The sequence below is a fragment of the Dipodomys spectabilis genome, unplaced genomic scaffold (assembly GCF_019054845.1).
Source record: "Dipodomys spectabilis isolate Male_0828 unplaced genomic scaffold, ASM1905484v1 ptg000145l, whole genome shotgun sequence".
Taxonomy (NCBI): Eukaryota; Metazoa; Chordata; class Mammalia; order Rodentia; family Heteromyidae; genus Dipodomys; species Dipodomys spectabilis.
This window is the reverse complement of record NW_024870822.1, coordinates 26,229,027-26,256,538: the sequence shown is the minus strand read 5'-3', so window position 1 is coordinate 26,256,538 and position 27,512 is coordinate 26,229,027. Positions and strand designations below refer to the sequence as shown.

General features: G+C 38.9%; 1 protein-coding gene across 1 annotated transcript; it reads left to right on the top strand.

Annotated features, from left to right (window-relative positions):
* Positions 1-407: 407 nt before the first annotated feature.
* On the top strand, positions 408-21,284 carry Nlrp14 (NLR family pyrin domain containing 14). Its single transcript, XM_042691768.1, has 11 exons — positions 408-711; positions 1,866-1,946; positions 3,093-4,740; positions 7,562-7,726; positions 10,444-10,611; positions 13,707-13,877; positions 14,337-14,507; positions 16,499-16,669; positions 18,229-18,399; positions 20,316-20,486; positions 21,017-21,284. Exons 1-11 carry the CDS (start codon positions 408-410, stop codon positions 21,150-21,152), a joined length of 3,357 nt encoding a protein of 1,118 aa, XP_042547702.1. The 3' UTR covers positions 21,153-21,284.
* The last annotated feature ends 6,228 nt before the right edge of the window (positions 21,285-27,512 follow it).

The window sequence follows — 27,512 nt, the reverse complement described above, 5'->3', positions numbered from 1 at the left end:
AACCTATTCTGTGTCAGGTGGTATAAGAATTCTAACTCATTTAATCTGTACTATAGTCCTCTGGAATGGATTTTGATATCATGTCTTTAGAGAAGAGTCTGGAGAGATCTAGAGAGATTAATTTCTGTTATAATGTTTATATTTGGATGTGTTGGTTTGGGGGAATGAATCCTGGAAGTATGGAAGAAATGTAGTAGGGTAGTCTATATTAGAAGAATAGCTTGTGGTTGGAGATACAGAAGATACTAGGTCAGTAGCAAGCGTTCTATAGTAGATTTAAACAAATGTTTATTCACTTCCATTTCTAAAGGTATTTTGATTTTCAACTCAGACTTTTTCTTAGATCTTTATTCTGTGTTTTCTTTTTATTCCCGCCCATGAAGTCTGAATGCTGATCTGTGGACAAGATGGCAGTCGCGCTACCCTCCTCTTCCTCATCATTTTCCTTCTTTTCTGATTTTGGGCTGCTTTTGTATTTGGAGGAGTTAAACAATAGTGAGTTCAATAAATTCAAGTTACTCCTAAAGGACACTGTGGAACCTGGGTGCTGTCCAATACCCTGGTCTACACTGAAGAAGATCAAGCGGGAGGAACTGTCCAACTTGATGAGCAAATACTATCCAGGACAGCAGGCCTGGAATGTGACTCTCAAAATCTTTGGCAAGATGAACCTGAAGAGTCTGAGTGCAAAAGCCAGAGCAGAGATCAACTGTAAGTCAAGGGATAGAACTGGGAACAGGGAAGGCAATATCCTGGAAGCCATTGGGATGATCCTACAGGAGGGATCTAGATTAAACTAGTCTGTAGGACACAAGCTCCATGGTGGTAGTCTCCATGGCAAGCTCATGGGATCACTCTAACACTACAGAGGCAGAGTTTTAAGTATTCCTTTTTTATAGCAATTTTTTTTACTGTGATTAAGTGATACATAAATTTCACAAATTTCATGATATTGTAAGACAGTGATACTTAAAGTCACAAACACATTCTAACCTTCATGGGCAAATTATCTTTATCGTGATCTATAAAGTTTGAGTTCTATGAGCTTTGACAAGTATTAAGTATTCTTGATGTAGGCTAAGTCTTTTTTTTTGTCGGTTGTGGGGCTTGAACTCTGGGCTTGGGCATTGTCCCTGTGCTCTTCAGCTCAAAGTGAGTGCTCTACTGCTTGAGCCACAGCACCACTTCCAGGTTTCTAGTGGTTTATTGGAGATAGGAGTCTCATGGACTTTCCTGCCCAGGCTGACTTTGAACGGTGATCCTCAGACCTCAGCCTCCTGAGTAGCTAGGATTACAGGCATGAGCCACTGGTGCCCAGCGGCGGAGTCCTTTATATAGTGGCGATTCACTACCTAAAACCTATTACAATGATGTAAGGAATTAAGTGATAGGAATTATCCTATTCAGGTATAACTTTGTCTAAATGACATTAACTAAATTTTGAAAATCCTCAAAGTATTTGCTGAAATATTTCAACAATGGGCTAAAAAATTACTAAAGGATAAAGCCAATCCAGGCTTTAAAATTCATCCCTAGGTTTAAAATATTTAAAATGTCATACTCATATGCAAAGCTTTTTGAGCTAGAACTATGTATCTTTTGTCTTCTTTGAGCTTCACACTGCCTTTTGAGGTCAGGATGGCCAAGGACCCTGAAACTTAATGCTGCATCGTGTGTACTAATGTTACAGGGTGAGAGGATTGAGAGAGGTCTATGCTTCTTCCCTCAGCTAAGCTGGTAGAGCTTTTGGCTCTAATTTTCTTAAACTAAGATGGCCCAAGAATGGTAACTCTAGGAATAGTACTTGACATCATCAAGCTTTTTATTTACTGTAAATCTCATGATCCTTTTGGACTCTATTTCAGGGGCAGCCCGGGCTGTAAGACCAGTGGAGATTGAGGTTGAGCCCATGGAGGTAGAAGGGGGGGATCAAGAGCCAGGGCCAGGTAAGTATTTGTCCTTGGTGCTATAGAAGTATGATAAACAGTTTGCATTCCAGAGACTATTGTTAAAATCTAACTTCTAATATTAAACCTATTCCCTGAAATGTTATTAGTTATTATTAATGCTAATGTTAAAATTGGAGGTCTGGCCAAAGAATGGGGGCTGTGTTGCTTCAGGGCTTCAAAAATAGCAGTATTGGGAGCTGGGAAGGTGGCTCAGTGGTAGAATGCTTGTCTTGCATGCATGAGGCCCTGGGTTCGATTCCTCAGCACCACATAAGCAGAAAAAGTCGGAAGTGGGCACTGTGGCTCAATGGTAGGGCACTAGCCTTGAGTTGAAGAGCTGAGGGACAGTGCCCAAGCTCAAGTTCAGGCCCCACGACCGACCGGAAAAAAAAAAAAAAAAACCAAAAACCTCAAAAATAGCAGTATTAGAAATTGCCTGATTGCACTGTGGTGTATGAGGCTTCTTTTTATCCTGCATCCTTGCCAGCAACTCTTGTTCCTTGATAACTAGAATGAGATGTCATCTCAGTGTAGATTTTACATTTCTCTAAAGCTAAGGATGTTGATCATTTCTTTGTGCTTTGTGCTTCTGTACTAAGGCAAACTGTTCAATTCATTTGCCCATTTATTAAATGGATTATTTGATTAATTTAGCTCTTTTATATTCTAGATACTAATCCTTTATCCGTTGAATAGCTGGTGATATTTCTTAACAGATTTCTTAAATTCAGGTGTTAATTCTATAGAGAAATTTTGTATGTGAATTCCTTTAAAGTCTATGCCAGCTTTCATTTCAACCTGTATTAAGTTCAATATTGTGTGTATATGTGCGTGAATGTGTGTGTGCGCGTACGTGTGTGCAGTGTGTGTGTGCATGCATGTGCACTGGTACTGGGGCTTGAACTTGGGACCGTAAGTTTTCACTTGATTTTATTTGCTCACAGTGAATGTTCTACCATTTGAGCCATGCCTCTAGTTCTGGTTTTTTGCTGGTTGGTTGGTAGTAAAGAATCTCTCAGATTTATTTGCCTTGGCTAATTCTGAACTAAGATCCTTGGATCTCAGCTTCCTGAGAAGCTAGGATTTAGGCTTGAGCGACTGGTGTACTGATAAGTTCATCATTTTTAGCATTGAATTGAGTAGAACTTGTTTTGACCATGTGTGTCTTTTCCCCCTTGGGCTTCATTCTAATGGAGGTAGGTGAAAGAACAGGATACAGACATCAAATGAAGGAAAAATTTAATCTGTTACTGAAGAACCCTTTGCTGAAAGATGCTGCAGATATTAGTCTTGAAATTACTCCCAAAGAGCGACAAATATTGGAACACATATTTGATGTGAATGTCAAAACTGGTAAACAACCACGAACCATATTGATTCAGGGACCTGCTGGAGTGGGGAAATCAACATTGATGAGAAAGGCAATGTTAGAGTGGGCAAAGGGCAATCTCTTTCAGGAGAAGTTTACTTACGTTTTCTATCTCAATGGGAGAGAAATTAGCCAGATGAAAGAATGCAGCTTTGCTCAACTGATATCGAGGGACTGGCCCCCAGCAGAAGTTGCTATTGAAACAGTTCTATCCCAGCCTAGTAGTCTCCTTTTTATTGTGGATAGTTTTGAAGAGTTGAACTTCGCCTTTGAGGAGCCTGAGTTTGCGCTATGTAATGACTGGACACTGGAACACCCCGTGTCCTTCCTTATGAGCAGTTTGCTAAGGAAGGTGATGCTTCCCCAGTCTATCTTATTGGTGGTAACGAGACTCCCGGCTTCGAACAGACTGCCGTCTTTGCTGAAGGGCGAGCGTTTTGTAAAGATTCTAGGAATGTCTGAGGATTCGAAGATCATTTACGTTCACCGCTATTTCAGAGACCGGAAATTGTCTACGAGAGCAGTCAACTCGCTCACAAAAAATGAGATGCTCTTTAACATGTGCCGTGTCCCTGTCATGTGTCGGATGGTTTGTGCATGTCTGAAACAGCAAATGGAGAAAGGTGAGAACTTCATAACAAGTTGCCAAACCACCACCACTCTCTTTACCTACTATATCTCTGACTTATTTGCACAGGTAGAGGGAGGCTCTTCTTCCCTACCTAATGAAATCCAGCTGAGGAGCCTGTGCCATTTGGCTGTAGAAGGAGTGTGGGCCATGACACACGTGTTTTACAAAGACAGTCTCAGAAAGCATGAGCTAACCAAACTTGATCTCTCAAAGTTTCTGGACGCAAAAGTTCTCCAGAAAGATCCTGACGTAGAAAACTGCTATGTGTTCACCCACCTGCATATTCAAGAGTTTCTTGCAGCTATGTTTTACTTGATGAAAGAAGATTGGGGATTCAGTGACCGTTCTGTCCCATCTTGTGAAAATGTGAAGCTGTTACTGGCACATAAAAGTTATCAGTACTCCCATTTGACTCATATGAAATGGTTTCTCTTTGGCCTTCTGAATGAACATAGAGTGAATCAGTTGGAGGAAATTCTTAATTTTAAGATGTCCCTGGCGATAAAGCAGCACATACTGCAGTGGATAAATATACTAGCAAACAGCGAATCTTCGCAATCACAACTGGACCTGATGGACTTGTTTCACTGTCTCTATGAGATGCAAGATGAAAAATACACAGCCCAGGTAATGAGACATTTCCCAGACATGGTCCTTAATATTTGTGAAGTAAGCCATTTGCTTGTGTCTTCATTCTGCCTTAAGCGTTGCAAGCTTGTGAAGACCCTGAAAGTATCTGTGACTACTGTATTTGAAAAGATTTTCAGCAAACAACCGGAAAATGCAAGTTGGTAAGTGTGTTTGGTCAGTTTTCTGGAAGTGTTTTATGGAGTAGTGAAGGAAGTGATTTTTTGTCAAAGGAACAGTTACCTTGCTAAGATCCCAGAATCAGGATAACTTGTTTTTGTTGTTTGACGTTACGGGGTGTGAATACAGGCTTGCTAGAAGGCACTCTACAACTTGAGCTACACTTCTACTTCTGACTTTTTTCTGGATAAATGGAAATGAGTCTCATAGACTTAATCTGCCCAAGATGGCTTCAGACCATGATCCTCAGGTCTCCGCCTCCTCAGTAGCTAGGATTACATGCATGAACCACTAGCACCTGCTTTAGTAAGGGGCCAGAAATCTCTTGCTGAAGCTGATCTATGTAGGTCTGACTTTGTTTTGTCAATTTGGCATGATCTCAGCCCTTTCATACATGCCTGGAGTCTTTTAGAGATTAGAAAGAAACAGTAGGTGGTGAATTCAGAAAGAATGGCCATTTTACATTTATCTATAGAAATATGTGTTTTATAGGTATAGTGTGCTTACCCTGTTCCTATTTTGTACATTCTTAACCATATACTCTGCCAGCCATTTTATGAGGTAGGTACTATCTGTTTCAATTTTACTTATGACAGAATTGAGAGGCATAACTTGACTGGGATCACCATCTGACTAGTCCTTGGTATTCCAACCTTGTCATTATAAACAATTGCCAAACAGTCTTTGAAGAAGACTCATTCATTTCTCTTGAAACTTTGGGAGTTAAAATTATGAGCTTGCCTTCTTTGAGGAGGTATGATTTCCTTATTGTAAAGATACTATATAGAGGGGTTACAGTTACTTGAGTAAGGTAATGAGTATATTTCCTCTTGAGCATTGTTACCCCCTCCTTTGTTTCCCCTTTACCAACCCTTCCCTCCCCACTTCCCCAGCTCTTCCCCCCAGCCAAGTTGTAAAGTTTGTTTTTAACATAGTCTTGTACATCTCATTGTTACAATGGATCAACCTGTATCCTTGTTTCAGCATTTTATTTTCTTTCCCCTCCCCAAATTATAAAAATGTATGTATAAGATGTAGGGTACCAGAATCAAATACAGTGAAAATGGGTTATACCACGGGGGAAGAACATGCAAAAGAAACAAATCACATAGTACGTTATAAGTACTTTAAAAACAACAACAACAAAGAAAGAACCTCTTGTGTCCCTATCTTGGGGTTTTTGGGTTTTTTTGCTTATCACCATCTTATATGGTGATATGTGCATAGCTTTTGACCTTTTTTACTTGTCTGGTAAGATTATCCTAGACATATAAGTTATTGCAAATAAGGGAAACCATTGGACCTATGTTTCTTTGAGCCTGGCTTACTTCACTTAGTATAATTTTTTCCAAGTCTTTCCATTTCCTAACAAATGGAGCCATGTCATTCTTTCTGAACTCAGTGAGTTTTCTTAACTGACTTTTAATTCTATGAGACTGGCCAGGGAATTAGAATATTTTTCATACCTAATAATGCCAGGAATTAATCTGACTACTAGATTGTCAGATCTAGCTGGATGCTAGTGTTTTGTATCAATAATCCTAGCTATTCTGAGAATCATGGTTTAGACAGAAAAGTCCATGAGACTCTTACTTCCAATTAACCACCAAAAAAAGCTGGAAGTGGAGATATGGCTCAAGTGGTAGAGCAGGTAGAGTGCTAGCCTTGAGCAAGTGAGAAGATGAACCCTGTGTTGAAGCCCTGGGTATGTGCACATGTGTGCACACAAACATTGTCAGACCTAATTTGACTTTTCTCACATGTGTTAACAGTTACCTGACGTTACAATTTGCTTTATTGGTAAGAATGTCTGAAAAGCCATGTTGTAAAAGGCACATTGTAGGTGACTATAATGTGCTCTTCAAAGTCACTGGATTGTAAATTTCTGTCCACTCAGTTGCAAGTGTTTGTTGTTGAATATGTTGCCTATACATCTTATCTAAGTATTTTAATATAAACACTTGCTAATATACATGATTAGGAACAGACATGTTGGTAAGCATTTTCTATAGGTGCTTTCACAGTAATCCTAAGGAATAGATACATTGTCTCTTTTTTTCTGAGATGAAGAAACAGACTCACACAAATTAGTAAGTTTACCAGCTTGCCTGCTATTCAGGCTGCTTGCTTCCAACATGTGCCTGTTAGACACTAGTGCATGGGCTTGTGGTCACTAGTGCATGGGCTTGTGGTCACTAGTTTAAACTGTTTTGCATTTTCTTCTTTGCTTATAATTTTCCTGGTGGTCATATACCCCATAATTCAAACATTTGAGCATGTGCAAAGTACTTTTGGGAGGTGACATTTCTGTTTAAAGATGAAGTAAACTTAAAGGCCACAAAAATCAACGTGATTTTTCTTAAAATAATAAAGGCATTTAAATGATAAACTTGGTGCTCAAAGCAGTGGTTCTTTGTACTACATTACATTTAAGTGATTACCTGCAAATTCTAATTTTCTCTTTATGGTTACTATTTTTTATGAAAAGCTAATGTGAAGCTTTTTATAAAGATTTCTCTTATTTCTCCTGGCTCTCTTCCTCCAAAGCAAAGTCTCTCTAGGAAAAGAAAGGAAGTAGGTAGTTGAGAGAGGAGACAGAAGCAAATAACTCTTCTAGGGGCCCAGAGAAGATGTCCTGGTGGACTGCCCATAGTCAAGCTAAAAGGATATTCTTCTCATTGCCAAATTCCATTTGTTTTTTTTGTTTTGTTTTGTTTTGTTTTACCATGATTGCATCCTTTCAGAGTTGGCCTGGACTGAAAGAGCTTCATTGATCTTTCCCTTTTTCTAATTCCATAGGCAAAGGAATCGTTCTCAAATTCTTCATAATTGGCAAATCTTCTGTTCTGTGCTTCACATGAGTGAACAATTGAAAGAAATGGAGCTGTGCCATAGCATCCTTCATGAAGTACCAATGAGAATATTTTACCAAGAGCTAAGCCACCCAGTATGTAAACTGCAAAAATTACTGTAAGTCTGGCATGAGAAATTTTAATGAAGTTTTCTAGTTTTTTAAATTATGGATGGGTTCCAGCTCTGCTCCTTTTTACAAGAAACCAACAGAACTCAGGCAGTGATGGCTTATGCCTATAATCCTAGCTGTACAAGAGGCTGAAATCTGAGGATTGTGATTTAAAGTCAGCCCAGGCAGGAAAGTCCATGAGACTTCATGTCCAATAAACTACCAAAAACCTGGAAGTGGAATTGTGGCTGCAGGTGTGCAAATTACTAGTCTTGAGCACAAAAGCTCAAGGACAGTGTTCAGGCCCTAAGTTCAAACCCCAGCACCAGCACATACATATACAGACACAAAACCAAAACCCAAAGACAAAAAATAAACAGAAAACCATATAACACACAATATTTTATGAAATATACAGTTCTATTGCCTGGTGACTGAATAGAGCCACCTTAGTGGGAAGACTATTGTGTTTACAGAAGGATGCAATTTCCAAATGACATGCTACTCTAAACATAGTTAGCTAGGCACAGTTATATTTTAACCCATTGTATAGAATACTCTGAGAAAGTGAAGAGTGGAAACTTTTTAGACTATGAGAGTTTAACTTGTTCTAGGAAAGGCTCCATTGGTATAATAAGCAGTTGGCATGGGTTTTTAAGGCTTGATCAGGATTTTTCTAGATGAAGAGCACTGAGCTAAATCCTAGGTCTAAGCAATCAGCATCTGGAAAGTACAGTATTTATCTTTTATTCTACAAAATTACCGTTGTTGGCTGGGTGCTGCTGGCTTCTTCCCATAATTCTAGCTACTCAGGAGGCTAAGATCTGAGGATCAAGGTTTGAAGGAGGTCCCATTAATGACTAACTCCAATGAACTACCCCAAAAAGCTGGAAGTAGAGCTGTGGCTCAAGTGGTAGACTACTAACCTTAAGCAAAAAAACTCAGACAGTGCCCATGCCCTGAGGATGAGACACATACACACAATTATGGTTGCATATTTTGAGTTTATTGCTAATTATATGAATATACTCCCCATTTTTCTCTTGTCAATAGAATCCTGGGGTTTTCCCAATTTTTTAGCTATTAATGAAAAGATTATGGATTGATTTGTGGCACATGTTATCATCTTTGACTAATACTGGGGAATGAGATGGCAAGTTTCCAAATGTATATCTTTCTTAAAATGCCAAACAGTTCTGCAAATACTGTAGCACTTGATGGTTCTATCAGCCATATATGAATGTCCCAAGTTCCTCATTCTTGTCAACTATTACTGTGGTCAGTCTTTTAAATTTTTATCTTAATTCTAGGTACCCTCATCTTTTAAAATGTACTTGTTTGCAAGTGACTACCTTCCTTTTAATTGGGTTTATTAGAGGCTGGAAGTGTTTTCTATATTCTTTTGTACTTGATGCCTGTCAGGGCCCTTAATTACCAACAATGGTAATTTTGTAGAATAAAAGATAAATACTGTACTTTCTAGATGCTGATTGCTTAGACTAGGATTTAGCTCAGTGCTCTTCATCTAGAAAAATCCTGATCAAGGCTCTTTAACCTTCAGTGCTTAATAATACATAATACTGAACAAATGATAGATCCTTAACTTCCATTGTCACCAAACATGTTCTATTGGGGGGAAAACAGCTTTTACATTGGATATTTTCCTCAGGGTCTAAGAATTTTGAAAAGAGTTATGATCTTAGATTTCAGTCAACTAGAGTGGGTCTGGTCTTCTAGATAGATAAGATGAAGCCATTGGATGTGTCATAAGGAAGAGATTATGGAATTCCTTCTAGTTACCCCCAAGCATCTTGTTCACGGGACCCCTTCATTGAAAGCCATCAGTCCAAATCTTTAACCAATTCCTTCTTTTAGGCTAGTCTACTCCTTGAAAAATACCACGGTCTCTCAGGGTTAGTAACGTGATGGTTCCCCAGCCTTTGTCAGCTTAGTGGCAGGTCCTTTCCCACTAATGAGTGAGATTGTGCTTCCAACTGATACTTACAGAATACCTTAGACACTTTTACTAAACGAAGATGGTTACTGTTATGAACTTGTAAAATTCTTATATTGGTAGAGGAAATTGGGGAAGAGGTGAGTAGTGGTTAGGGGGAGGAGAGATGGCATTATAAAAGGAGGCTTTGAACATTTAAAAAATGTGAATCCGGTGAGAATTTGGGTCAGCAATGGCACAAGTATCATGTATGTAATATTGATGGGATTAGAAGAGAAATACCAGAAAATTTAATATTTTGCTTGGACAAAGGAAGAAAAGATGACAAGGAATATATGCAACAAGGTGTTTTGTTAAACACTGGTATCATTTATGAACTGACTGTGGAATATGGAAAGAATTTCAATACTATGAACCGTTGCAGTATTTAAAATGCACCTTAATCATTATTGGTAGCCCATCCTGAGATGACAAGTTCAGAGCCTGCTCTGTGCCTCTCCCGATGTTATTACCTCCTCTTCCTTTAAGGCCAAAAAACTAAGGAGTGTCAGGATAAAAATGGAAATACAAGTTGTAATCTGTTGCCTTTTGAAGCAATATCCTGAAACTCAAATGTATGGTCTGAATATGAGAAACCAAAGAGTGAACTGGGAGAATAATCGTAGACTATCCAAGCATTAGATTAAAAAAACTAAACCAAAACAAAACAGGATGACAACAGCCAGGGATGGAGACAGGTGTGTAATCCCTCTGTGAATTTTTCTCCTGAAGGTTGAGATTTGTGTCTCTGCCTGTGGATTGTACGGATATCTTTAGCTTTTTGCTTCACAGCAAGACCCTGATACATCTTGATCTGAAAGGGTCAAACATAGGAGATAATGAAGTAGTAGTCTTATGTGATGTCTTGGAAAACCCACAGTGTATACTACAGAGTCTGAGGTAAGTCATGCATTTCTATTTGCAAAAAACTTACAATTCTGATTTTGACAAGTTGAATGATATACATGTAGCCTGGACTTTTTAGAGCTAGCTTAAATCTATTTTGATAAAACAGTTGTAGAAATCAGTACTAACTACTTGAGAGGTAGCTGTAGGAGGATCAAGATCCCAGCAAAAACTCAAGACTCAATGTAAAAAAGTAAAAGGACTATAGGCATGGTTCAAGTAGTAAAGTGTTTTCTTAGCAAGTAGGAATCCATAAGTATTGAGATCCCTAGAACTGCAAAAACAATTTTAAAAAAAAATAGCAAGGGATGACTGGCTCATGTCTAAAATCCTAACTATGCTGAAGTCTGAGACCTGAGGAATTGAAATTTGAATCTAGCCCAGGTAGAAAAGTCAGAAAGACTTCCATCCTCAGCAAAATGCCAGGTTGGAGGTGTGACTACAGTTGTAGAAAGCTGTGAGCAAGTAAGCTAAGGCTCATGGGTTCAAGCTTTAGAGAGGGGGGGGGGGGGAGAGGGGAGGGGAGGAGAGGGGGGGAGGGAGAGGGGGGGAGGGAGAGGAGAGGGAGACAGAAAGAGCTGACCCCCAGGAAAACCTAAATTTAAGCTAAAAGTGAATCTATCCTGATATTTTGCTGCCTTTTAGGGATCAAAATAAAGCCCAAGTTGTCCACTCTCAACATTCCTTAGATTGACTTGCCTGTGATTGATATTATGTCTTGATATTATATTTTCATATAAACAAGACATTCAATGACTAGGAAAACCAGAAACTGTCTTTGGATGAAATGTAAAGAAAAGAGGCTTTTTTTTCCTTCTCATTCTGGAGTTGAATAAGGTTGAGGAGCTATAAATAGTGATGGCCTTTTTGCTATCAGAGTCTCAAGGTGGGATGAGACATCACGTGGCCATGGAGGGGAAGGAGTGTGTTATGTCCCCTGGGCTCTCTGGAGCTGTATGTGAATGGTATAGTTTATGTTCTGCAGTTGCTTTCGTAGATGTACGACAACGTGGGTTTTTGATCCCCACTTTCTCTCAGAACTTTTACTCTTCTTAACTCCTCCACTGCCTGTTTTTGTCATTGGTGATGTTAGGATGTTTTCATTGCTTTTGCAGGAAAATACTTTAGATCTACTGGCAAGCATTTTTCTTATTATGGTCAGAAAGGATCTCTTTAAATTTGTTTTTAAAAATGATTGAAGTTGGAAGTGGCGCTGTAGCTCAAGCGGTAGAGCGCTCGCCTTGAGCTGAAGAGTGCAAGGACGGCGCCCAAGCCCAGAGTTCAAGCCCCATGACCGACAAAACAAAAGCAAAAAAACAAAAAATGATTGAAGCTCTGTTTCTCTTTTTTGCTCTGCTTCTCAAGAGCATCTCATAGTCATTACTACAGCTCTTTGCCTGAGTCATTCTTCTTGTCATTTTTGGGGGGAGGGGGTCCTTTTTCAGGTGGAGCCTCACACTTTTTACCTGCGACCAGCCTTAAACAGTTATCCTTTTACCTGCAATCTTATTCACCTTCCACGTGTCACCATTCTTGGATTATTTAGATGAGGTAGCATATATTTTGGTTTAGGCTGGCCTCTAATGGTCATCCTTTCAATCTCTGCCTCCAGTGAGCCACTGTAATGAACATAGTAACTTTTGATTTGTGTGTTCAAGGTTGCCCTACAAAATACTATAAACCACCAGCTATTGTTTAATTTTTTTTCTCCATGGTGAACTTGGAGGTAGAGACAGAAGGATCAAATGCTTGAAGCCCCCCTGAGCTACATTGTGAGTTTGATGACAGGCTGGGCTACACAGAAAGGCCCTATCTCAAAAAACCAACCAAACAAACAAAATCTCACTTATTTCCCATGACTCCAGAGGCTGGAGGTTTAGGAGTGAGGTGCAAGCAAGTTGCTTTCTGGACAGGTCTCTGCTTTGCCTCTTTTCTTTTCTTTTTTTTTTTTTTACATTAGGATATTTCTTTAATTCAAAGATTGCAAGGTCTTTGATATACTACATAAGTTATTAAAAAGCAATAAAAAGCTATTTTGAGTTCATGAAAGTTCTATAATTCTCTAGTTTTTACATGTTTCTTTTTTTTGCACTGATCCTCTTTGTTTTTGTCCTGAAACTTGGACAACTGCTGTTGAACATCTAAATTACTATATATAAGTTGTGGCTACAAAGCAAGGAACACTTTATATTTTATTGGTCAGAATATCTTTCTATAAGTTCTATATGTGAATTACATGATCTTTTCTTGTACTTGATCTTACACATGTATCTCTTGTGTGTGTGATGTTGGGGATCAAACCATGGCCTTGGCATGCTAGGTAATGGATCCACCACTGAGTCCCAGCCCTCTTATAGAGAATCCCAGTACCATTGGATTTTGCCCCTACCCACATGACATCATCTAACCTTCATGACTTCATTTTAGGCATTGTCACAGCAGAGGTTAGGGGCTTTATCATACGAGGTTTTCAAGAACACAGTTCAGCCCAAGAAACCAAGTGGAAGTGGAAGTTTTCAGCTTTAGACTGTGTTCCAAGATGCCCATCGAAACCAAATTCTGGACTGAGAAGGCTTTTCCTGTTATTAGCTCTATAATCCATGATTTTCATGGGGAGAACCCATTCCCAGGAATGCTGCTACCACCTGACTCTTACAAGTAGCTAGTATTACCCCAGCTATGTATAAGTACACATTGTCTCTAAATTATCTCTACATAACTCCTCCATGCTCACTCATTTTCCACTTCCTTTCCTCATTTTATTTTCAAAATTCTACTTTGATTGACTTTTATTTTTAAAGACTGGGTCAGGGGTTGACTTGTGAAGAGCTCCTGGGAGGCATAGCCTTTGTTCCTGATCCCCATTCCACCTCTTCTCCACAAATCAGTGGGCAATGGGGCAGTCCTCCTCCTGTCCATCTTCTAAGTGGGAGTTGGAGGAAACTCCTCCCAGACTGGGAGAAAAAAGAACCCTACAGTACTAATTTAAGGTGAAAAAGGGAGAGACAAATGTTCTCAAGGTGAGTGAAGGTTGTAATTCTTTTCTGGAATGTACAATTTCTGTGGTTTTTTTCTGTATTGTTTTGCAGATTGGAATTTTGCAACCTAACTTCAGTTTGTTGTCCAAGTATAGCTAAGGCTCTTAGCAGAAGCCAAAGCCTGATATTTCTGAATCTATCAGCCAATAATCTATTGGATGATGGAGTGAAGTTGTTGTGCAAGGCCTTAGAAAATCCAACATGTTGCATAGAGAAATTGTCGTGAGTCAGTTTGTTTATTACGTTATTGGGATTTCAGTAGGAAAGATGGATGGGTAGCAGTAAGTGGCAAATTTATGAATACTAGACACATTTTATATGTACCCTCCACAGTTCCCTTATCTTGGTTACCCTTCCCCCACAATACACACACTGAAGATTGAACCCAGGATTTTGTGCAGGCACATGTTTTACTACTAAGTAATACCCCAGACCTTTTCTTTTTTACTGGACTTTTAAACACTTTTCTTTTGAATGATCTTAGTCATTCCTTTGTAGGCTTTTCTTGTTTTCATTTCATCATATCCTGTACACAGGTGCAATGGAATTCACAATTTAAGTAGACCTGTTAAGGTTGGTTTTATAGTAGAAGTATGTGAGTTATAAGCAGCTATTTCCTTGGGAAGAGAGGTATGAATCTGAGAATTAATGGATCCTTTCACATTTGTGTTTCTTGTTTAGCCTCCAGAGATGTGGCATCACAGAAGTTAGCTGTAAGGATCTTTCTATGGCTCTCATCAGTAATCAGAAGCTGACACATTTATGCCTGGCAGAAAATGTCTTGGGAAACAATGGAGTGAATCCTATAAGTGTTGCCCTGCTAAAACCTCAATGTACTCTGCAGAGCCTTGTGTAAGTGTCTACTCGTTTGCATCTTGCCAGTAGATTATTTGGAAACATAGTTAAGATGATGTGATGGTCCAGATGTGTGTCTCAAAGTTCATGTGTTGGAAACTTAATGCAGCAATATTGTGACCTTTAAGACATAAGTAGGGCCAGTGCCAGTGGCTCACAGCTATAATCCTAGCTCAGGAGTCTGAGATCTGAGAATAGCAGTTCAAAGCCAGCTTGGGCAGCAAAGTCCAGACCAAGCTGGAAATGGATCTGTGGCTCAAAGTGGTAAGAGTACTAGCCTTGGCAACAAAAGTTCATGGATAGTGCCCAGGCCCCGCATTCAAACCCAATACTGACGCAAAAACCGTGATTAGATCTGAAGAGCAGCAAGTAATGCCATTGCTTCGGAGTGGGTTATAACAGCTGTGGATCCTGACAAGAGGATGGTTTGGCCCCTTCCACTTGCTCTTCTTGTACTCCACTGTCCTTCTGCTTACTGTGTGGTGATGTAGAAAGAAAACCCTCACCAGACATTTAGCCCCTCAATCTAGGACTTCTCACCTTTCAGACTATAATTTCTTTTGAAATTGATTCTGTTATTATGTATGGTTGCATTAAACAGACAAATATAAATGGAGCCATTTTTGAAACAGATTCTACTCCTTGATTTCCCATACTATTACTGTTAATGATTATCATGGTGATATTACTAGACTCTAGACCCACTACTAAATTTATTTGATCCAGGCCATAGTATCTGAGGGTGTCAAATTGTTTGGGGTCCTGCCATGTACTTAGAAAATTCAGTGTTTTGCTTAATGTCCCAAAAGAAATTGAAGAATTTAGGACTAAAGTCTACCACCCATCTATCAGCTTTGCTTAGAACAAATGAATACATGCATATGAATAGAACGAAATCTAGCCTTTTATTGCATGGCCAGATCACAATGTAATCCTTGAGTATATTTTCTCTAGATAATTTCCATTTGGAAACCAAAGTGATTTTTTAAAATCATATATGGGTAAATTTCCTTCTAGTTTATCAATAAGTTTTCTGGCATATTTCCAAGTTTATAGCCATTTTAGGAATATAGAAGTTTAAAATGTTTGTACAAATTCTGCCTCATGATGACTGAGGGTTTTTTTTTTTTTATCTAATCCAGCAATGCCTTTTTAAAAATCCCCTCATTATCTTCTCATAATCTTTGTTAATTTTTTTCTTTGTAAGAAATATTAATAGTGTGTGTTATGGATTTACCCCTGACTCATCATTACCAGTCATGTTTGAGTCCTGTAAGTGAACTGTAAATTGGAAAAGCAACACTAACGTGCAGGAGAGTTAGTATTAGGGAATCAAATTATAAATAACTGCCTATCCAAACCCTTGTGACAATTCCTTTCAGTTTCCTTGTGTACAATCTTGTTATGTTTAATTTTTAATATTACATTGTTCAATTCTATTGGAGATCATCTCATGGACTTTCCTGCCTGGGCTGACTTTGAACTGTGATCCTCAGATCTCAGCCTCCTGAGTAGCTAGGATTACTGGCTTCAGTTCCAAATTAATTTTGTCATAAGGGTTCTACTTATTTCCCCCATGTATCAGTTTTGTTGTAACAAAATCGCAAATGGCATGTCTCTTTCTGTATAAGTAACTAAAGAATACGCATCTTTATGTAGATAAGAATATATAAATATGCTTATTTACAGATAAAAAACTTAAATATAATGAATACTTATTTTTAGTATTTATACTTGCCCATTCCTCAATTCTCTGTAGCTACTTTTACACATAAGCAATGTAAAGAGATTAGCATTTGAATTATAATCCAAACAATATGAATCTAGTTTGAAATCCTCTTTGCCATAGACTTAATCAGTCAGACTGGCAATGAGATATGGAGTATTGGAAAGTAGGTAAGGGATCATAAGATGAATCTTTTTCAAAGATCTATATCTCTGGGCAGCAGAGCAATGACTTCCTCTTTCTCACATCATCCTTCCTGTAGGTTGAGAAACTGCCACTTCACTTCACAGGGCAGTAGATGTCTCTCAATCTCTCTTCTACAGAACAAGAGCCTGACACATTTGGATATGGGTTCAAACAGGCTTGAAGATGAGGGAGTGATAACTCTTTGGAATCTCATTCGACAGCCAAGCTGTAATCTCCAGGATTTGGAGTAGGTATCTGTGACTTGACTTTTAGGTGGTTTCAACCATTGATTCTCTGTGGGGGAAAAAAAGGAGTTGTACATGAAGAAAGACTTAGATCTGAGTATCCATCAGAGAAGCAAGCTGTATCAATACTCTGAATATTTACAACAAATGGGAGCTAGAGGTAAAGGGGACTAATGATCACTAAGGTGATCTCATCTGCAAGTAACACAAAATGCTGATTACAAGAAAAGGGAAATCAACTTATAATGTATTCCATATGGTGGTATAAAGATATGGCAAAGAACAAGGAACGGGTTGTAGGGTCTTGTCACTTAAGCTTGAAAGATGAGGATTTTGTCAAATGGGCTACTGCAGGCACAAGAGAAGGGAGTGGCAGGACATGTGGTGTATTTTGAGGAAAATGCACATGAAAGATTAGGAAAACTTTGAAAACCTGAGGCCAGATTATGAGTGCTCTTGAATGCCACTTAGAGAACCTGGCATGCGCTAATCTTGAGGCTTGAACTTGGGTCCTGGGCACTGTCCCTGAGTTTTTTTTTTGCTCAAGGTTAGCACCGTACCACTTAAGCCACAGCTTCATATGCAGCTTTTTCTGAGGGTTTGAGGGAGTTAAGAGTTTCATGGAGTTTCCTACCCAGACTGGTTTTGAACCATATTCCTGAGACCTCAGCCTCATGAGTAGCTAGTATTACAGGTGTGACCCACCATGACCCATAACAAGATTATCTTTTTCCAGCTTTTTTTCTTTTTGCTTATGTGGTACTGAGGAATCGAACCCAGGGCCTCATGCATGCAAGGCAAGCGCTCTACCACTGAGCCACCTTCCCAGACCCCAACAAGATATCTTTTTATATGTAACTTGCTTCATTCTTTGGAGATAACACTAAGAATCCTAGAATGCTTGTCTTAAAAAATACATAAAAAGTGTAAATGGTAGAGACATGTTGGTACCTTTGAAAGCTTATATTCTGTATTTTAAAATATTGGTCAAAATAAGTGTTTATATGCTTTATATATGTTTGATTTATAACCAGTGTGAGAAACATTTTGTTTCTTTAAATAAATGAAGCCTACTTTATTGAAGTTAATGATAAAACTTTTTTAGCACAGCTGTTTCACTTTAAAAAAGTGAAACTACATACTACATTTCTAGCTCAGTAAACAAATGAACCTAATTTCTTTGAATGACATAAGAATTCATGGTTGAAGGAGGAAAAAGAAGCTGAAACTATGAATATGTATTTGTTTCATAATCACTAACGTTAAAGTAGTTAATTCAAAAGAGAAACATTTTTACACACTGGTTTCTTACCTTGCTCATGTAACTGTAATCCCTCTGTACAGCATTTTTACAATAAAAACATACAAAAATATTCTTAGCATATTGTACTTACAAGGAATAATAATAAACACCAAGACTTAAAAAATAAAGAAATCCCATCTTTTTCTGAGAATTAGAACTTTCCTGATTTAGAAACAAAAGGAAGTTTCGGATGCCTAGGCAACTCTGAGGAAGAAACTAAGAATTGAAGGGCTCACTTCTCTTTTGTATCTCTTACAGATTGAATGGCTGTGCTCTAACTAGGGCATGTTGTCTGGATTTGGCTTCTTCTATTTTGAACAGCCCCAACCTGCGAAGCCTAGATCTGGGGAACAACAAATTGCAGAATGAAGGAATGCAAATCCTGTGTAATACTTTGAGACATTCATACTGTAACCTTGAGTGTCTTGGGTGAGGCCACAGTTTTCTATTATGAAAATGATACCTACTTTGGTGGCTAGTTCATATATGAAGAGAAAATGAAAAATTGGGCTAAAGTTAAGTTCCACTAAAAAGAGTCTACATTTCAAATGGATCAACATGTGGCATGCTTAGCTTAGAAGCCATATTTCATATTTTTATTATTCATGCCTTTGACAGATGTATATAAAATGTGTCAAATTTGGATCTTCTATATTCTGTCACCTTCCAGGTGTTCCAGTTTTCCTTTAAATTTGTTCTATGAACTTGAAGACTTTATTAATCCTAATAATCAGTGTGCGTGTGCGTGTGTGTGTGTGTGTGTGTGTGTGTGTGTGTGTGTGTGTGTGTGTGTGTGTGTAATGTGCTATGTGAAATCAGTGTGTGTGTGTAATGTGCTATGTGCTGGTACCAGGGTTTGATCTCAAGGATTCATGCTCTCAGCTTTTCTTGCACATACTGGTGCTCTGGTGCTCTACCACTTTTCAGCCATGCCTCCAGTCTAGTTTTTTGATGGCTAGTTGGAGATGAAGTCTCAGAATTTTCTGCCTGTGCTTTTTTCAAACCACATTTTTTCATGTTTCAGCTTTCTCAGGTCTAGGATTAAAGGCAGGAACCGCTGGCATCTTGATGGATTCTAAAACTCTTTGTCTATGGATTTTTTTCCCTAGGGTATTGTGTATTCTATTAATGTACCTTGTGTCATAATTAATGTGACTCTTTTCCACATTAATGCAAATCCCCTGTGGGCAGCAGCAACTTTAAAACTTATATTCTCAGATCTTCAATGGCTAGGAATGCATAAGGTGAGAATTAAATTCAAGTTGCTGGAGGATATCACATGCAAAAGAGTGAGTTTAACATAGTTCCTGTATTATACTATGGCTTGTGCCAGGGACCTTGGTTTTATGGTTAATTGTCTCCATTGAGTATTCTTTCCAAAGTGTAGGCAGTTGATTTAATGAGCTTGAAATGTGTCATAGAATTATTACTCTCATTTACATAATGGCACTGTGCTAGAGACATTATATTCCTTGCTCTTTAAACACACAGTATCTAGTTCTAAAATCTACGGTGCTATATTTTGTGTGTGTGTGTGTGTGCATGCATGTGTGCTGGTCCTGGGGCTTGAACTTAGGGCCTCAGCATTGTCCTTGAGCTTTTTTGCTCAAGGTTAGTATGTTACCATTTGAGTCACAGCTCTGCTTCTAGCTTTTTTACTGGCTAACTAGAAAGAAAAGTCTCAAGGACTTACCTGCCTAGAGCTTAGATCTCAGCCTCCTGAGAGGCTAGGATTACTAGCACCTGGCCTATGTTGCTATATATATGTTTTTAGTGATCCTAGTTCAACAATTAATTTGTTTCATAGTATTTCATAGTATGCTTGGACTGTAACTTATGAACTTTTAATTTCTCATTCAGTAAAAGTATGTCCATCTATAAATAGCTATTAAAATATTATAGATACTGTAATTCTTGAATATACCCTAACTTTTAAATTTTTTTGGTGGTACTGTGGTTTGAATTCAGAGCAAGGGGCTTGTTAAGTAGGTGCTCTACCACTTGAGCCATGCCCTCAACCTTTTTTTGCTTTGATCATGTTATATAGATAGGGTCTCATTCTTTTTCCCAGGCAGGACTGGACTGGACCTAGCTTCCTATTTGTCCTACATAGGTAGGACATCAGGCATGATCCACCCAGCTTATATTGGTTTAGATGGGGTGTTGGTAACTTTTTGACTGGACTGGTCTAGAACTTCCTATCTTTACTTCCCAATTAGCTAGACTCACAGGCATTCACCACCATATCTACCTTTTTCCAGTTTCTGAAATCATTCCCTACTCACAGATCTCTTGTATGTTTGCTTTGTGATGAGATACAGTCATCTTTTCTGTCTTCTCTATAGGTTGGAACAGTGTGGTTTGACCTCTGTCTGTTGTGAAGACCTATCCTCATCTCTTCTCAACAACCAAAGACTGATAAAAATGAACCTTTCACAGAATAATCTAGGGAGTAAAGGAATTAGAATATTATGTGAAGTCTTGAGGTCTCCAGAATGTAAATTACAAGTTCTAGGGTAAGTCTTTAGCAGCTTCCTGTAGTGATGGATTGGGGAACCCTCTCATTCATTTCAGACCACGGAATCCACCTGATTGTAGACCAGTTGGGATATCCTAGATCTCTGAATGACATAATTCAGCATGTTGGTTATGATCTGAATATTCTGGAGCCAAACTATCTGAATCTGGTCTTCTTAACTGTTTAGGCAGTTCCTTAATCTTTGTCACTGAGCAAGTATAGACTAAATATATACTACTACTTAACTAGTGAATGAGTAAGTTAGCTGCCTTCATCTTTGCTTAGAGAAAATAGCTTATGAAGGATTCTTAATTTTAATCCACGTCTCTCACTTCTATATTTCATTCTCCTTTGCTGTATCTCCTTCACTGTGTAATCCCTGGTTCTCTTTTTTCTCTTTTTAAGTTTATTTTCTACATTATCAGATAGGTTCTCTCCCTATACAGGCACTAAAATCTTTCACAGAAAAGTAGATATCTGTGGGGAAATTGAGGGAAGTTCAAAAACCATGTTCCCTTGTTTTCTCAGGTTATCTAAAGACTCATTTGACAAGCAAACCCAGAAGCTACTGGAAGCTGTGGAAGTTAGCAACCCACACCTAGTCATTAAGTCATACAGTAATGACAATAATGAAGAAGATGGGTCCTGGTGGCAGTGTTTCTGACTTGGAAAACCTGGTGCTTCTTCAAAAAATAAAAATAATAGTCTCATAGTGGAAGTCTTAGGTTCTTAGTTTGTAAAACACTTTATTCCCAGAGATATCACACTAGATATTCCTTAGGTACAGGTTAGTCACTTCTCTCTGAAACACACATTGTACTTGACAGGGGTTAAGTAACTAAAATACAATAAAAAACACACAAAACTTTGGGTAAATAAGGTGTTTTTAATTCGATAAAGAGATAAAGAACTCAAGCTTAGAAATCAAACTGGAGGATGGGATCCGAACATTAAGTGCTTTGTTTTCCGTTCATTCTGAAGGCCTTGGTTGGACTACTACAGTCTTGTTCACCTCGCTTACTGGGATGCCTTTCCTGTATCTTCTTGGGACCACCAATGTCAGAAATCACTTGGGTGGGTATCTTAAAATTGAGATTCCTATGACCTGCACAAGACTCAGTAAGTCCTTAACTAGGGCTTCAGATAATTTCTCAGGCAATTCTTTAGTAGTTGAGCTTCCAGATCACTAGTTTTAGTAGACATGGGGGTCCAGTTCTCCTGTGAACACTTTTCTGTAACCTGTTGTAAAAGAAAAGGAGGCTTAAATTTCCTCAGGGGCATGTGATATTGGGATTAAAACTAGAAAATAATGATACAATGAACATTTTTCTGAAAGACTATCCTGGTTATTTAAAGCTATGTAACAAACCATCCCAGAACTTTGTAGCTCAAAACAAACACTAAAAGTCAGGACTTGGTAGATTAGAATTGAGAAAGGACTTGGCATTTCTTGCCTTTCATGCTATCACTGGGGTCCTGTGGTGGCAGTCATCTGGCAGCCAATTTTCTCTGGAGGCCACAGGATAACTTATTCACACATTTGGTGCATTAATTATGACAGAAAGGGTGGGTTCAGCCGGTGGCGCCTCTACATTTTCTCTCAAGGAAGATAAATTTGGAGGGTTTGCATGAAAAGGGATAGCTCTCCTAAACACCAGTGCTAGGACCAGGGCTGCAGCTCAGGGGTGAAAGAAGGCCCAGGGTTTGATATGCAGCACTGGGGATAAGGAGGGGAGGAGAAGCTGGGTCCCTTATGCCATTCACCATTGGTGGACATAGCCCAAACTAGCCATGTTCAGGGGCAGTGGAGGGCTTATAAGAGCGAGAACAAAGAATTTGGTTTCCATACTCCAGAATCCATCAGTTTTTTTCTCCCTCAACTAGCTATAAATGGAAAGCAAACTTTACATAGTTAACATTCACATTCCGGTTGCCCAAATGTGTAGGTTTAAATATCAGTCCAAAAAAAAGGAATTTGAAAAACTACAATAGCAATAGGCAAATGCAAAATTGGCCTTATATGTCAATAATCCTGATATTACTGACAATATGTAATGCTAGCGGAAAAGAATTATTTGTAATGCTATCAGGTTCCTACAAATAGATCTCTACCCTTACAGAGCTGTAAATCTGATCATGCAGCAGATTAACTCTAAAAAATTAAATCTCCAGCCTGTTTGTCAATGTCTAGCACTCCAGCCAAAAATGTTCACTAATCTTTTACCTGCTTTTAAGTTTTGGGTAATTTTTCTTAACTGCCTATTCCTTAGAATAGTGGCTCTTGAGTGGGGCTGGAGATGTGGCCATTTTTAGTTGTCACAACCAAGAAGCTTCAAACGGCAAGTAAGGAGAGGCCAAGGATGTTGCTAAACATTGTATAATACAGAGGTCAGGCTCCCACAAGAAAGGAAACAAACCAAAATATGCATATTGCCAAAGCTGAGAAACCCCAACTAGAATAAGCATTGTGGCCAAGGAGTTAAAATTCTTAAGATTTACTTGTAGGGGGGATCAGAATTACCAACAGCCCACTCTGTAGCCCTCAACCATCCACACTCATGAAGGAGTTAGGATCAGCACGAGTTTGTGGCTAGATTACAACAGGTAGAAATGGGAGGTGTGGGAGGGAAGGAATAGTAGAAAAAAGAACAAGAAATGTACTCATTACCGTACTCATGTAACTGTAACCTCTCTGTACAGCATCTTTACAATAAAATACAATTTAAAAAGAAAAGAATTGGAAAACTGAACTTGGAATGAAAAAGATGTGAAAATTCTGTTATTACTGGCAAATCTAAGTTCTGTGATATTGGGCAGTGTATTTAGTATGCCATATCTTAAGCTATCTATAAAAGGGAGATTGGAACGTATATCTTACTAGAACCTTTGACTTTTAGCTTGGAAGAAAATGAAATTTAAAGGTAAACAAGGGAAGAGATGGCAGTGCAAACATGTCTACCCTTCTGTCATCAATATTCTTTGCCACAAGGGAATAAATTATATGGGAAATCAAACTGGAAAGTTGTCAAATCTTCTTGCCACAGACTGTCATTTCCTATCTAGTCTGTTTCACTCTTACTAGATTACATTCCATTCTCTAACCACTGTCAAAGTGGTTTCTTTTAAAAACAAAATGGCAATCTGCATATTCAAGTCTCTCTGCATTCTCCTACCTTTACTGGGTACCTCAGCCTCACCTCCTGACTGCCTCCCAACCATGAAAACAGTGCAATACTAACTTTTAAACCACACAACTCACTTTGTCCCTGTGTTCCTTTACACACATTCTTCTGATAGTTCCTGATTTTTCATTGTTTTCTGCATTCATCATGGATGATTTTCTGACAACTACATGTGCTCATTCTCTGAAGAACCAAGGATGAAAACTGGATTCTTTTATAGCAAAGGAGAATGAGAAAGTATGGACAGTACCCTTGCCTTTGAAGATGGAATTAGCTCTTCACTGTTGTTTCAAATTCCCTGCACACAGTGCCTGCCATGTAGTAGATGATGAGCAGTTGTTGAATGGAAGATAAGGGGGTGATGTCAGAGATGAAATGAGCTCTCCCAAGGGCTGTACTTCCCAAATCCCTGAGTTCTCCGAGTTGATGACTCAGACCTCCTTATAGCTAATTATCTCTGTCCACTCAGCCCCCTTCCCACTCCTTACAGAGTTTTGGACCAGCTCTCATACTGCATTTTAAAAATCACCCCCTTGGAACCCTACTGCATTGTTGATGGGAGTGTAAACTTGTTCAACCACTTTGGAAAGCAGTATGGAGGTTTCTCAAAAGACTACACATGACCCAACAATCCCACTTTTGGGCATTTACCCAAATGATCACAAGGCCATACTAAAGCTACCAGCACAACTAAGATAATGGAACCAACCCAGATGCCCCTCAGTAGATGAATGGATCAAGAAAATGTGACATATATGGAATTCTATGCTACCATCAGAAAGAATGACACTGCCCCATTTGTTAGGAAATGGAAAGACTTTGAAAAAAATTATATTAAGTAAAGTAAGCCAGGCCTAAAGAAACATAGGTTCCATGGTTTCCCTTACTTGCAACAAATAGTATATGTCTAGGATAATACCAGACAAGTAGAAAAGGTCAAAAGCTATACACATATGACTATATAAGATGCTAAGTGAAATGAACCCCAAGATAGGGACATGAGGTTTTTTCTTTGTTGCTGTTTTTAATGTACTATGTGATTTTTTTTCTTTTGTATGCTCTTTCACCCTAGCGTAACCCCTAATTTGGGGAGGGGAAGAGAAAATGCTAAAACAAGGATACAGGTTGACCCATTGCAACAATCAGATGTACAAGACACTATGTTGAAAAAGAGCTTTACAACTGGGGGGGGGGGGAGGGATGGTAGGGGAAAAACAAAGGAGGGGGTAACAATTCTCAAGAGGAAATGTACTCATTACCTTACTAATGTAACTGTAATCCCTCTGTACAGTAGCTTTACAATAAAAATATAAAAAAATCACTCCCTTTGGGGAGGGGAAGGAAAAAATGTTTAAATAGGGTTACAGGTTGACCCATGGCAACAATGAGATGTACAAGACAATATGTTGAAAAACGAACTTTACAATTTAGGGCGGGGGTGAGGGGGAAGAAAGGATGGTAGGGGAAAAACAAAGGAGGAGGCAGCAATGCTTGATAAGAAATGTACTCATTACCTTGCTCATGTAACTGTAACCCCTTGGGTACAGTATTTACACAAGAAAAAACTTATTTGAAAAAATTCACTCCCTAGGAACAGTTGGGTACTGCCTTCAATATCATCATCTCTTGCTGACAGAAACATCACTTTTTAAAAGTTTCTTCCTACTCTCTCTGAGATTTAGTTTATTTCTACACTGTTTCCCTTGTTGTATGGTTTAGTGAGGATCATGGTGATTTTTTCCCCACTATTTTATTCCCAGTCCAATGCAGTGCTGCATAAAGCCCTCATTCAAGAATGAATAAGGGAATAAATGGATCCCAATGTATCCAATTTTCTCTGGGGCCATGTGTATTACCTTACAGCTAGTCCTGGCCACCCCTCCATGTGTGAGATCCTTTGTAAGGAAACCTGACTACTCCTGTAGCTTAAGCTCAGAACTCCAAGCGTTAGAGACTTGAAGCTGCAAATCACATATTAGGGTACCCTGCATCTCTAGCTGGCTTTGATAGAAAATAAGCTCTGAAACTGGGGTAGCAGAGCCCAGAAGCTCTTGGGCTTGGCTTCCCCAGTGTGCCCCCACCTGGCCTGTGGAGTAGGAGATGCAGGGTTCAAGTCCTTGGCTGAAGCAAGGCAGGTACTGGCTGAGCTTGCCTGTCAGTTTCCCAATAGCCTAGTGCCTGGAAGAGGCTGGGATACTTTTGAAAAAGAGGTGTCCCTGACCCTAGTTTTCCATCTAGCCAAAATCAGAACCATGGACAGCACTTAAGACACAGCATCCACTCTTAGTTCTGAGTTATTTGCTAGATGGGGCAATCAACTGAGAACTGAAGTCACAATCTCTGAAGCTACTACTACTTTCTAAAGAAGAGCAGGAATGGATTTTCTCTAAAGTGGAATGATTGTTACCACTCAATGAGATAACATATATATGTGTGAATTAAGGAAAACATTGAGAGCATTAGTCTCCTAGTTCACCCTACCCGAATAAATGAGAAAGTGGTCAGTAGTCACATTCGTAGAGACAGAAAGTAGAATGGTAGTGACCAAATGCTGGGGGTGAGGGAATGGAAAATTGTTTAATGGACATGGTTTCAGTTTTGTCAGGCAAAGAGTTCTAGGATGGGTTGTCCACCAATTCAGAAGTATCAGACTAGATACTTCCTAATGGTTACGATGATATATTTCATGTGTATTTTACCACAATTTTATATTTTAAAATTTAAAGGGGCTGGGAAGGTGGCTCAGTGGTAGAGCGTTTGCATTGCATCCATGAGGCCCTGCGTTCGATTCCTCAGCACCACATAAGCAAAAAAGAAAAAAACCTGAAGTGGCACTGTGGCTCAAGTGGTAAAATGCTAGCCTTGAGCTGAAGAGCTGAGGGACAGCGCCCAGAGTTCAGGCCCCACGACCGGACCAAATATATATATATATATATATATCTTATTTTAAAATTTAAGAAACCCAGAAGGATCCCAAGCTGCAGACTGCCTGGGAAGTTCTCTCCACTCTCAAGGAACTTGTGGCAGCAATATGAAGCTACGGTACTGCTCTGTGTGTCTAGATGTTACACTGGGCCTCAAAACTAATTAGAAAGTTCAAGTCCCAGAGAACAAGCATGAGGTGCTTTTTTTCCTGGGAAGTTCCCCTGACATTCTCACTAGGTAGGATGAAAGTGTCATATTATCTGTGGGATTTCTACCTTGAGTAGAAAGGACATGCAAGATTTTTCCTGTGTTCTCCAACTCCCTTGTCAACACAGCTCTGCAGAGATAATTTTTTCCATTTAAAGAAATATAGGAATTTCTCTTTCTTGAACTGTGGAATCTTTTTCTAGGTGGTAGATAAATTCCTTTTCATCATCTTGTAGCTTCTGTGCCCCTAAATTACCATGTAAGTTTCCCTTCCCACTTAATCTTGTGGAGCAACTGGGGTCCTGTGGCCAGTGATAGAGTCCACAGAGAGGTTATTCTCATTATCTAGATCTTGCTCCTTCAGAATTTTTTTCCTTGTTCATCAGTATTCACACCTTCATTCCCCATCTAGACTATTACACTTGGTAGCAGTAAATGTACAAGGAGGGAAGAAATCATCCCATATCTTGATTTCATGTGGAACAGTGTATAAACCCAGTTTATTCATCTGTTTAATGGCTTTTTTACAATTTCAGGTATTATATTATTGAATTATTTGGAAATTAGTACTTCAGACCGAGTGTTATAATCATGGAAACCACAAATTAGAACCACTTAGCTGCAGGTGACCTGCCAACATTGCAACAAGTCACCAGAGGACCCTATTTGTAGCTGGAATAGAAACTGAGAAGTCTTGTTGCATTCTGGTC